At 37.5% G+C, this 13,706-nt stretch overlaps 2 protein-coding genes across 2 annotated transcripts; one reads left to right on the plus strand and one right to left on the minus strand.

Moving 5' to 3' along the window:
• Positions 1-2,275: 2,275 nt before the first annotated feature.
• On the minus strand, positions 2,276-3,958 carry LOC140137086 (uncharacterized). Its single transcript, XM_072158745.1, has 2 exons — positions 3,911-3,958; positions 2,276-3,421 (listed from the first exon to the last, which is right to left on the minus strand). Exons 1-2 carry the CDS (start codon positions 3,956-3,958, stop codon positions 2,276-2,278), a joined length of 1,194 nt encoding a protein of 397 aa, XP_072014846.1.
• Positions 3,959-10,595: 6,637 nt separating this feature from the next.
• Positions 10,596-13,423, plus strand: LOC140137087 (15-hydroxyprostaglandin dehydrogenase [NAD(+)]-like). Its single transcript, XM_072158746.1, has 4 exons — positions 10,596-10,688; positions 11,225-11,351; positions 11,781-11,887; positions 13,346-13,423. Exons 1-4 carry the CDS (start codon positions 10,596-10,598, stop codon positions 13,421-13,423), a joined length of 405 nt encoding a protein of 134 aa, XP_072014847.1.
• Positions 13,424-13,706: the final 283 nt, after the last annotated feature.

Below are 13,706 nucleotides of genomic sequence, written 5' to 3' on the forward strand. Positions count from 1 at the left end.
AAATTACAAAATTGTGTCCGTCATGCTAATGTTAAACAGAAAAAAAAATCACACTCATCCACTAAGATTTTGAGAGCTAGATATAACCGCAATCTGGCAGAATTTTTTGTGATGGAGGAAACTATTATGTAATTTACAGCAATTGTATCGACTCTTGATAATTTGGTGACCAAATTATAGAATTGTTAGAGGACACTGCAATATCATCATGACCATTAACATTTATTTCACACATTGCTGTTTCCTCTGCGATCCCAAGTAGAACGGTGTGATTATTGGTACCAAGTTGGCTGTGCAGTACATGGAAGGCGAAAGTTGCGGTGGAGGTGTCATTATAAACACATCCTCAGAATGCGGTAAGGTTTTTTATACGAATAAGCAAACTGTTAATATCATCTAATGTTAGCTTGCTGAGGATTACCATATCCCTATAAACCGTTCCAGTATTACTCGTGAAGTGCTTTTAGCGATTCGTCGATTCGGTTTGTAGTTATGTAGCAGCAGTCAGTATGACTACTATAAATTAACCTATAATGTCTCGAGATGATAGAATTTTTTTGTTGTTGTAATAATACCTGTAAAAAATTCGTTTTTTAGCTTTGGGACTCTTGCCTTTCCAACCAGTATATACGACGTCTAAATACGCCATTCTTGGTTTTACTAGACAAGTCGCTGTAAGTATATTAAAATATACGGTAAAAATACCAAAATTACATAACATTGTCATTGGCGGCGTCACGAATGTGGCTCGCCCCGTCTGATATCTTGCCCACCCCTCGTATAACCCCAAATTTACAAAACAAAATTTTTTACTTATCATTAATATGAGTAGAGTTAAATCATTTGTTCCAAGATGCTCGCTTATTACTATTTATAATACCAGTGTTCAATTTCTATTTTCGATTTAGATATTCTTTATCATTGGCAATTATTAAGGTTATGCAATGCTATCTTGCCCTGCACGGCTATTATAATTTGCAACTCCATTTTAATACTTGCATGTCCTTACTATGGACGTCTCCGGCCTCCGCCCTGCCTAATTTCCATACTGAGGACTTGTAACTAATGAATGTCCAATATATGATAGCCCCTCAGTAGAAGAATGCAAATTTAAATACCTGACCTGAACGTTCTAGACAGCCCATTTCATACTTATAGGGACAACCCGTCACCCATTTAATTTTTACCTCTTAGGGAGCGATCGTTATTTATGGCAGGGGGGATGGGTAAATTTAGGGGGAACACGAAATTTTTTTGTGGTCTTGAGGGGGGAACCTGAAATTTTAGTTGAACCAGGAGGGGGATTGTTAAATTTTAAATGGAGAAAATTGGGAAAACAAGGGGAACGCGAAAATTTTGAGCGGACGCGAGGGGGGAACGCGAAATTTTTTGTCGATATTTTGCCAAAACACCCATTCCCCCCCTGCTGTAAATAACGATCGGTCCCTTAATTTCCCTCATTCTTCAGACGCTGCCCTCTATAGGGGCTAATTTATAGTTTAAGCTTGATCGCTATTCTTTTTGGTCTTTTCGGTCTTACTCACGGCATGCATGGCGCTGCAACATTTTTCAAAGAGTCCCATCTGGCTATACATTTGAAGTCCGATGTTTATCTTTACATTATGTAGACTTTTGATCCGATAGTGGTGCGAAAGAAGATTCGAGTGAACGCATTGTGCCCTCCTGGAATCTGTACAAACTTATTTACAACCGTAAAGATCGAAAACGAGCTGTACCGAAACATTTTTCAACCCCTACTAGACGGCGTATCCAAGCGGGATTACACGTACGTACGTACAGAGTAAGGCTCACCACCACAAGAAGGAGAAGGAGAAGATGGAGGAGGAGGAGGAGTAAGGAGAAGAAGAAGAAAAAAAGAAAAAGAAAGAAAGAAAGAGTAGACATGGTAGAAGAAGAAGATGATGAAGAAAATTGACCTTAGTTGACCTATGATGACCTTGAAATGACCTCCATCATGAAAGGTCATTAAAGTATATAGAGGTTGTGCATATGACGTATCATATACCGTAAATATGGCGGACTTCTCAAATGCATTCAACTAAAGCATCAAATAGGTTGATGACAGTGGTTTTGAAGGTTCATTATATCATTTCTATGATAATCTATCATCTTCCTCAGACTGGCAACCCATACCACTGCTCACTGTCCTTTTGGCGAACGCCATAGGGGGCGTGGTGATGAGTTGGTCAAAGATGTTATGTAACTTGTAGGCCCCCTCGTCTTTATTGAGAATATTGTCACCTCTCCTCCTAATTCAGATAGCTTCTATGCGCCATCTTGTAGTTTTGTCCGACTCTCTGTCTATAACTTTTGCCTGATCCCATTCAATGTTGTGGTTCGTACCCACAACATGATCAGTGATAGCAGATTTATGTTGATCCGCGATGGAGGATTTGCAAGTCGCCCTGGTGTATTGCTTAAGTTCAAACTTTTGCACCTCCTTTTGATGTTCCTGGAGTCTTACACCAAATGAGCGTCCCGTTTCACCAATGTATGATTTTGGGCAATCCGCGCATGGGATCTCGTAGACTGCTTCAGCTTTTTGAAGGGGGTCTAATTTGTCCTTTGGGTGGACTAACATATTGCGTAATGTTCTGTGTGGTTTGCTGGCTGTTGAGAAACCGTGTTTCCTAAAAACACGCGATACGCGTTCTGTAAGCCCCGCAACATAAGGGACCACAACAAGGCCTTTGGACTTATCAGCTTCGTTGGTCTTGGTGGTTTTCTTAGGTTTGGGATTGTTTTTGTCATGTTTGACTTTTTTCACAGCCCGGTCGGGGTAGCCACACATGGACAAGGCTTTGTGGATATGTTGCTCTTCTTGCTCTTTGTCATCCTCCTCTGTGACAATGGTATCACTTCTATCTAATAAGGTCCTGATAACACCAAGTTTCTGGTGGAGCGGGTGATAGGAAGTGAACTGCAGGTACTGGTCAGTATGAGTACTTTTCCTGTAAATGCAGAGTTTAACCGAACCGTCAGGTTTCCTTATTATGAGAGTGTCAAGAAAGGGTATTTTCCCTTCGTTTTCCTGTTCATACGTAAATTTGATGCTACTGGAGGGATCTGTCTTATTAAGATGATCAGTGAGATTGTCAACTTCACCCTTGCGAATAATTTCTAGGACGTCATCGACGTATCTCTTCCACATGCGGGGACGGCAAGTTATGGGAGCTGTAGAAATGGCCTTTTCTTCTAGCCATTCCATGAAGATGTTGCAGCCTATGGGACTCAGAGGGCTCCCCATAGCCATACCAAAACATTGGCGAAAGATCTGACCTCCATAGCTGAAATATGCGACGGAAACCAAACTGAACTCTGTCAGATCTATTATATCGTCGATGGTAAGCAGAGTTCTGTTCTTTAGATCTTTGTCCTGAGCAAGCCTCTCACGAATAATCTGGAGGGTAAGGTGAATTGGGGTGTTGGTGAAAAGAGCAACAACGTCATGAGAGTTCAGAATCTCATCCTACTCAATGGTGATATCTTTAAGATCATCGGCTAAGCTTTTGGAGTTGAGAACGTGATGTTCAGAGTTTCCAACTACGGGGGCGAGAATGTCAGCAAGTGACTTGGCAACATTGTAACCGATCGACCCAGTGAAGTCAACTATCGGACGCAGAGGAGTCCCCTCTTTATGTATCTTGGGACTGCCGTACATGCGAGTTATGATAACTACAAGTTACATAACATCTTTGACCAACTCATCACCACGCCCCCTATGGCGTTCGCCAAAAGGACAGTGAGCAGTGGTATGGGTTGCCAGTCTGAGGAAGATGATAGATTATCATAGAAACGTCACTGAATACGTGCGTAAATATACCATCTTTTACTACTGGATTTGATATAATGAACCTTCAAAACCATTTTAACAACAATCCAGATTAACTTGTTCAAAGGGTTGATGACAGTATTTGATAGAACTGCACTGCGCCATGATTACGGTGAAGGACACCGGTTCAAATCCTTTGTTTGGAACCAATCGATAAAAGCATGCAGCGCCTCTATTGATTATTGTTGTTGTTGCTGTTGGTGGTGGTATTAATGGTATTTGCTGGTGTTGGTGGTGGTGGGTTTGTTGGTGGCGTTGGTGTTGGTTTTGGTGGTTGCTGCAGCACCGGTGATGTTGTTGGTAGTTGGCCTTTGTGTTGGTGATATAGCAGGAATGGTAATGACGATGAGGTATTCATCATGATTATCTGCTTTTCTTCTAATTGCTGCTTTTGTAGGACCGGAGATTTGGCACAACATTTTGTAAACCTCATCGTAGAGCCATACCATGCAGCAGTCATGTTTGCTCCAAACAAAGAGAAATACGAAATCATCCCAGATACCACCAAGTTATTCAGATCACGAACAGGTCTTGAGGATACCTACACGAAACTCCGTGATGCTGCAGTCGAGCAACTGTAATTGACAATGGCAATGCAATTGATTATATCGTCTTATAATCACATCCTGGGCTTCACATTACCGTCCTACAACATATTCGTCAAAGTGTTCTCCCTTTTCACCAACTTTCAAGTTTTCATTTAACTTTTATGAGTGATAAAAGGGACTTGTTTGATTGTTTAATATGTTCGTTTTTCACATCCTGTTCCATATGCCAAGGTGTTGTCAATTACTGACCCTGCTGACGTTTTTAGGATATATTTTTTGCCAACACCAAATTTTCTTTACCGATTCAATGCATCACATTGTCCTATTTTAGAAATTAACTATTAGCATGAGTTCAATTGTTATCTGAATAGCGTATTGTTATTAAAATGAGCCCGTGACCTTTCTATACAGAGGGCGTCAATATGTTGCCAGACAGGAAGAACACATATCGTATCTTCAATAGTGATTTGCTTCACAGCGACGCCCTCAATTTTATTCGGATTTCTACTTTTTGCGTAATTATAATGCCCAGTGGTGTACTAAAATACCACGTAAAAGACTAAGCCTGAAGTGCTTTAATAACAGTAAAATTTAACTTTTTATATTAAAACCGGGTCGACCCGGTTTTATTCAGAGTTCATCGATCGACTGCTTGCTAACATCTCCTGTGGATGTCAACTTATGTGTACATACGTCGAGCGCGATGCTGCGTGCAGTATTACATGTTACGATCGGCGAGTATAGTACACGCATTGTAGGCGCTGGAATGAAATCGCAATTTTCTTCGTTATACCTCATTTGTTTGGCTCGAAATTAAAAGGGGATAATGTGATCAGCGAAAACAAACATATAAATAGGAATCTATTCTTTATGCAAATCACACATTATTGCTTTAAATGCGCAGTTAAAATTATGTTGATCATCTCCTTCCCATAGGGTATACCATTTCGTTACAAACCAAATTTAACTCATCTGTCGTAACATAGTTTAGGGTGATTTGGGTAATTTTTGTGAAATTTGGCTCCATGGTTTTAGATATCAAGTTCTTCAAGTACACCATGTAAGAAGGCTGAACTATACTTAATAAATAATAACTAGTTTAATTATTAAATTTTCACCTATATTAACAATTCCGTAAGAATCCAATATCTTCTATTACACATACTATAACGTATCAACATCCACCACTATGTGATGGGGCGAAAATCGGCATAAAATCCGCATCATCGGTCAGTGAAATGGCGCGAATGTGGCGTATGCATCAGAAACGGGTCGTAATCCCCAAAGTACTTGTTTCACATAATGACGGACGATGTGGTACGGTGTCTGATCTCCGCCAAATCCCCCTTTTGTTTATTCATTCCCCTTTTCCTTTCCCTTTTAAAATAGTTCCCCTTTTTGACTTCCCCCTTTTCAAAGAGTTTCCCCCTTTTTTACTTTCCCTTTTTAAAATATGTCCCTTTTTAAGTTCCCCTTTTCAAATAAATCCCCTTTTTTGACATTCCCTTTTCAAATAGTTTCCCCTTTTCAAATAGATTCCCCTTTTTGCAAATAGTTCCCTTTTTACTTTCCCCCCTTTTCAAATAGTTTCCCCTTTTTGCAAATAGTTCCCCGTTTTTTACTTTCCCCCTTTCTGCAACTAGTTTCACCTTTTTTGGCAAATATAGTTCCTCCCGTTTTAAAAATAGTTTGCCCCTTTTTCAATCTCCCTCTTTTTACACTCAAGAATGGTTTCTCCCATTTTTACTATCTCCCTTTTCAAATTAAATTCCCCGATTTTTAGTTTAACCCCGCTTTCTTGGTGCGTGTGGATTCATTTACATACTGTGCTTAGGCTATTAGAATTACGCCTGTACCCATGTGGAGTGTTAGTGTCGAATATGCAGTTTACCGTTCTGCTACATAATTAGCTATAATTCATCGAACTCGCGATGTCAAATACAAATCTTTTCATTTAATATTTAGGCCTACATATATTAAAAAAAGATTGCAGATGTCATCATTTAGTAAAAATCTACCACAAATTTGCGTGTTGGACTGAGCCTGGTCTGAACTGATATCCGCATACAAAATAAAACAAAGAGAATGCTTGAAAAGATACTTTGTGCATTAAAGTAGTGTTCAGATAATTACCACTGATCCCCCCAACTCAACACAAAAGTTGACAACCATGAGAGTTACCAAATCTTTCAAAAGCCCCTTTTGCAATGATTTTCATCAAATTACCCCTTTTTCATTCAAAATCGAGGACAAAATATGGCCAAAACAACCCCTTTTTGCGGTTTTCAATGACTAAATTTCAAACACCCGCTTTCAATGATTAGAATTTCAAACACCCCTTATCAATGACACTAAATATTGACATAAAATTTCTGGATTTTCTCAATTACCCCGTTTATCAAAATTTCGCAGACAGTGCAAATTAAATACCCCTATTATGCTAATTTCACTGTCAAATTTTACGGACAGTGCAAATTAAATACCCCCTATTTTGCCAATTTCAAGGTCATTGCTACTGGTAAAAAAACCCTTTTCCGCGCAATTTGGTAACTCTCATGGTTGTCAACTTTTGTGCCATTTGAGTTGGGGGCCGGGCCACTGATCAAGTCACATCTTGACATGTGTGTGTTTGTTTGTTTGTTCATTTGTTTGGTTGTTTCATCGTTCAGAGACTTTCAAACATTTGCTATGAATTTGCCCCGCATAACTGTTACTGAAGTGAGACATTTACAAAACATGTCATGTTTCATCCAGTGGCGTAGCTGCCGGGGGGTAAGGGGCATTGCCTATTTGGGCCCCCGTCCCCTAGTGCAAGAAAAAAAGAGGAGGGAGAGAGAGGAAAAGAGAGGGAGAGAGAGAAAGGGAGAGGAGGGGCAGAGAGATGGGGAATCCATACGATATGCGTCTATAACCCCCCTGGGAAATTTGGTGGATTGGGCTCCGCCCCATACAGTCTTGCCCTCCTGGAAAAAAATCCCAGCTACGCCGCTGGTTTCACCCGTTTAAACATTCTGAACATGGTTTCATCTGCCCTATCAAAATCGGAGTAAAACCCCTCTATACATATGCATAAATGTTGACGGATCCCTAACCCATTGAATGTAGAGGTCGCTTGCACTACAGGCTATAAATCTGCCTACGTTGGTATCCAAATTTATGTCGAACGCCTTTCCAATAAATGGATATAGTGGAATGAGCTCTAGTGAGTGCACGGTACTATCCAGGGTCCATGCTTACTGGTAAAGCCTACGCACGGAAAACGGGAAGTACCCAAACAAAAAGGGAGTATTATTAAACTCATTTTTCGTTATATTTAATATCCCGTTAAGTTTGAATTCGTCCTTAAAATTTGGAAGTGTCTATTTGTAAACTTAAATTTCGTCTTTGTTCAAATAAACGCATATTTTGGTCAAAAGGATTCATACAATGTTCATTTGAATTCGTCCTAGAGCGCATTGAAATCGTCTCACCTGCTGCATGGACAGTACTTGCACAAATATAATTCGTCTTTGTTCATTAATTTTCATGCTTTGATCAAAGCAATTCGTCCTCCATAATGCATTGTAGGCCTTCATTAATTACATCTTAGATTTTCAACCACTGGTATTGAGTTTTCACTAGTATTTCGACTCAGAAAATGAATTTCAATTCAATTCAGATTCACTTTCTTATTATATAAAATCATTTTGATTCAATTCCAATTCAATGCATTGAAATTAACTGCTAACCAATTTCAGTTCCAATTCACAGCATTTGAATTCAATTCCAATTCACAGCATTTGAATTCAATTCCAATTCACAGCATTTGAATTCGCATTTGAATTCGATTCATAGGCCTATTCAAATTCAATTCTTATTACCAACACTGATATATTTGACCGGGCATTTGGCTAAAAGCAGTTCAGGGAGAAAGTTCATTGCATTGTAACCATGGTAACTGATAAGCTGACAATACAGATGAAATGATAGAATCAAATACATATTTTATATGCAATGAATTGAATTGAAATGAACAAAAAAATACATTTCGATTCGATGCATTGAATTAAAATGAAAGAATAAAAACATTGAATTGAAATGGATTTAATTGAATTCAAATGAAAAAAGTAAACATTTCGATTCACTTCTGCACTGAATTGAAATGAAAAATGGCCTAAATCAAATTCAATTCAATTTCTATTCCAATGCATTGAAATAACACTATATATTTCCTACCTTGCTGATATAAATCCGAACAGACGTGTCTAAATTTATTCTGACCAAATAACAGTTATCACAATAATATGGGAGCGAGAAAAAGAGGGCCTAAACAACCACGTTTGAAATAGATAATGATATAAAGATTAGAAGGAAAAAAACAAAAACAAAAACATAAACTAACAAAAAAAAAATGAAAAGAAAGAAATAACGAAAGAAATAAAATAAAATAAAGAAAATAAAGAAATATGAAATATATAAAAATGGAAAGATAAGCAGAAAGAATGAAAGACAGAAAGACAGAAAGAAAAAGAAAATATGCAGGCCTACTTCTACATGCTTTATGTTAAAGACGAAATTAAATGACCCGAATATGAAAATATTTGATCAAAGACGAAATATATTTACACATTAAGTTGATAACCCCTACAATGGACGAAATTTAAATACATTTTGACGAAATTAAACGAACTTTGTATGAATACGTTTGATCAAAATATGAATTTATTTGACCAAAAACGAAATTTAAGTTTACAAATAGACACTTCAAAATTTTATGGACGAAATCAAATTTAACGGGATATTAAATATAACGAAAAATGTGTTAAATTAACTGAGAAAACCTATTAAAAATGGGTATCTATTTGTGAAAAGCGGGAGGAAAGTAAAAAGGGTTAAAATTAAATAGCGGGAACTATTTGCAAAAAGGGGAAACTATTTGCAAAAAGGGGATATTAAAAAGGGGGAACTATTTGTTAGAAAGGAGAACTATTTACAAAAAGGGGGAAATTAAAAAGGGGAGCTATTTGTAAAAAGGGGGAACTATTTTCAAAAAGGTGGAAATTAAAAAGGGGAATAAGGCTTATTTGTAAAAGGGGAACTATTTACAAAAGGGGGAACTATTTGTAAAACGGAGGAAAGTAAAAAAGGGGAACAACTATTTACAAAAAGGGGGAACTATTTACAAAAGGGGGAAAGTAAAAGGAAACTATTTGTAAAAGAGGAATTTTTGCAAAAGGGGAAATTAAAAAGGTGAATCTAATCTATTTGTAAAAAGGATAACTATTTACAAAAAGGGGGAAGTATTTTGCAAAAGGGGGTGGGGTAATTACAAATCGGGGAATAAATAATAAAAGGGGGAATTTGGCGGAGATCAGACACCGTAATGTGGCGTACAAAAAGACACTGAAAGTCCGATATTCTCCGTTACACACAGCGACACGTTACACACGTGAGACCTAATCTTCAAAACCCCAAATCTCCCGTTTCATACGTATACGTTTAAATTTGCCACTTTGTGTTGCGACCGACGAATTGTTTAATTATTTATTGCGTGTAGACTTTTTTAGTATCTATGGGGTGGTGCAATATTTATGTGTACCCCGGGGGCACTTTTTTGGCAGGCCAAAAAAATGGGGAGGGGGATAAAAAATGTGTAGGTCATGGGGGTGGGCAAGCGATTTTTTGCACATATATGTGGGCACCATTTCGATATTACGCTCTAAAAGAGCCGTAGAAACATGTTACGAAGGAGTTCAAATATGCAAAATGTTTTTTCTGCTCGCTGCGCTCCCAATACACGTTTAGGTCTTAGATAGGGGTTCCCAAAGTATTGAAAAGGGAAAACAAAGATTTGATGTCAAATTCCTGTAATAAAATAAATAGATTTGATCTTTATATAATTTTCAAAATAAATAAAGACATATTATTACTGGCAAATGTAAAACAATAAGTACACAACTATACGTCACTATGGAAAATACGCAAAACGTAATACTCCAACCTTGTGCGTTAAAATTATATGATACAGTGTTAATGTGGTATCTTTTGAGGACACCCTGTACGTGATAAGCGAGTATTGGTCAAAGTACGGACCATAGTACGCCACGTACTCTATCCTGTTTTATCAGCTTGTTGGAATTGACTTTGGCCGATGTCGTATCTTTTAACATCAAGCAATCACATAAATTATTCCACTCAGTAGCGAAAGAAATATCATGGATATTGCAGGCAAAGTAGCGCTTGTTACAGGTGGAGCAAATGGCATTGGGAAAGCTATGGTGGAAATAATGCTACGGAAACAGGCAAAGGTATGTTCATATCACCTTATTTGCCAGTCACTAAATATTTTATTTATTTATTTATTTATTTATTTATTTATTTATTTATTTATTTATTTATTTATTTATTTATTTATTTATTTATTTATTTATTTATTTATTTATTTATTTATTTATTTATTTATTTATTTATTTTTTTTTTTTTTACACCAAGTAGACGGTTTCATACAAAAAGTGGGTTTCAACGAATGTGGTGATATTTTAAAATATGTTCTAAACCATTATTTATTATTATAAGCTATAATTGGCGGAAACCAGAATTCATTTAATAAAACAGTTTTAAAAATATGACGTTGAATGCAACATTGGAAATGTGGATTTCCTAAATTTAAATTGGGGTAAATTAGGGAAGGGCAATGAGTTGTGATTTTTTTGTGGTAGGGGAAAAGAAATTTTTGGCATACTATTGTAAAGAGTAACACACAAAGGGTTCAAATGATTCATTGATTATTGCAAATTCTCTGACTATCGTGAGCCCATTTAAACTGTTTGGATTTATTTTGTAGGCCGTTTTCATTATAGATATTAATGAAGAAGGTTTGAAAGAAACACAGAGAGAACTGGAAAAGGAGTTCGGTACAGGACGAATTCACGTTTGTAAATGTGATGTGGCGTCTAAAGACCAGATGGAAGGTACGATAATCTATATAAGAAAAAACACATTTTGTGAAAATTTTGATTTGACTTTATAGTGTACCCTAGACACTTAAAGTCATTTACCATTTCTGACAATAGGTCAATAGCGTTTGACACCATCTGAGATAGCTAGGAAGAGCGGTGGGCGAGTGGTCTGTTACCAGTCCAAATTTCGACAGTACTCCTGTCAATAAATAATTTAACGCTGTCGAAATTTTCAAAGTGTTGACACTGAGAAAATTGTAGAAATTTTGTAACTTTTGATGGTTGCTTGTCAAAATTATTGAAATGCGTTATTCGGACAACATCAGCTTCAACATGTTCAATACTTGGTAAAAACTGCCCTGAATGTACTGCAATTTGACACCCAATAAATTTCAGATACTGAGACATTTCATAATTATAATTTCTTTCATTTCCTTGTAGAATGCTTCAAGAAAGTCATAGTTACTTATGGTACCCTTAATATCGTATGTAATAATGCTGGAATGCTGAATGAAGTTGATTGGGAAAGGATGCTACAAGTAAATTTGGTAGGTCTCTTTTATTTATCTTAGAAGATTCTATGAGATATAAAATAAACAAAGCAGTGTTTGTTTTAAATTTTCTTATTACTGTTTTTACAATCTAGCAAATATCCAAGTTCAGTCAAGGAAACACAATTAAAGATAGGTGACCTGATCGACACCCCCACCTTTTCCTATCTAAATGGAGATTTTGGCATCGGAAGAAAGCTCATATTTTTCTCAAAGTCCCGGTGAAATTTTAGGCCTAAGATGATTCACTTCAAAACTTGGGAATTGGATTATTTTGGTGCAGGCCTCAATGTGATGTACAAAACCCAATATGCCTGCGAAAAAATCTGACTACCTACCTTTAACTCAGTGCCGCCGATAAGGGGGGTTAAGGCGGTGGGTTACCCCCGGGCCTGGGATCCTAGGGGCACGTAAAATAAAGAAAACATACCGTAATGAGCCTATAAAAGCAATGAAAAGAGACCTCAAGGGGCCCGTAAAAAGGGGGCCCTGACATTAATTTTACCCCCGGGCCCGTAATGGCTCTCGGCGGCACTGCTTTAAGGGGGTACTACACCCCTGCACAATTTTGTGCCTATTTTTGCATTTTTCTCAAAAAATATAGCGCATTGGTGACAAGTAAGATATGTATATTATAGGGGCAAGGACTACAACTACTGCACTGGATATTTTATTTCAGCACAGACAACAGTTGTGGAGTTACAGTCAAAAATGAGGGAAAACCAATATTTGATCAATAAATCAATAACTACTTGCTTTGAGTTGCTGAATTTTCATTACAGTAGTTGTAGTCCTTGCCCCTATAATATACATATTTTACTTGTCACCAATTTGCTATAATATTTGAGAAAAATGCAAAAATAGGCACAAAATTGGCCAGGGGTGTAGTACCCCCTTAACTCACCGTTTTACTATTATTCAAAACAGAAGTACAATATGATTGGACAACGCTCTTGTAACTCAATGATCTTAATGTTTTACAATGTTTACCATAGTTTGATCAGCTTGTAATCGGCGGGCCTTATAACATCGCGGATTAATAACAATATATTATATTTAGAGACATCTCGCCAGAAGTGTCACAACTTATTAATCGAAGTCCTATACTTTGTCTACTTTATCTAATACGCACAATATAAACCAGACAGGTCTCATGTATCACTCTTAATGTGGGTCTACTTTTCGCCGTTGTGCAGTGGCGGCACCAGGAATTTCAGGGGTGGCAAAATCGACCATTTTTGCCCAAGTTGCCACAAAAAGTGGAAATTTACGTAAATGTGGGTTTGTCTTCCTCAAAAGTGGGGCGGGGAAACTAGAGGGGGGGGGGACAAGAATAATATTTGGGGGGTCATCCCCGTAGCGCCGCTACTGGCGTTGTAGTAAAAGCCTAACAATTTCCGCCGATTACGAGCATATCATGTACTTATCAACAGTCTTGTTCTTGTTGCTGATCAGATTCGCTCATTTAGTCCCCGACATTTCTTGAAAGAACAACTTTGCAGTGTTGACAAACTCAACAATTCTGCAATTTAACCGCAAGTTTGAAAATGTTTCTGTGATTTTCCCATGTGACCGGCTTGTGGTCTCTTGCCCCCTTCCTCTCTCTCAACTCGTAGATGTCGTCAAGACGTGTTACCAGCAAATACGAATGAATGAAAATATTTTTTAAGTGGTATTTGGGTCCCTCTATTCAATGACAATGGGACCCCATCCTGATCATGAAAATTTTCAACATTATCTTATTTTATACATTGTTATTTCATACTGCGATCCTGAATAGAATGGTGTCATTACCGGTACGAAGTTAGCTGTACAG

This window comes from Amphiura filiformis, chromosome 17, assembly GCF_039555335.1.
Source record: "Amphiura filiformis chromosome 17, Afil_fr2py, whole genome shotgun sequence".
NCBI lineage: Eukaryota > Metazoa > Echinodermata > Ophiuroidea > Amphilepidida > Amphiuridae > Amphiura > Amphiura filiformis.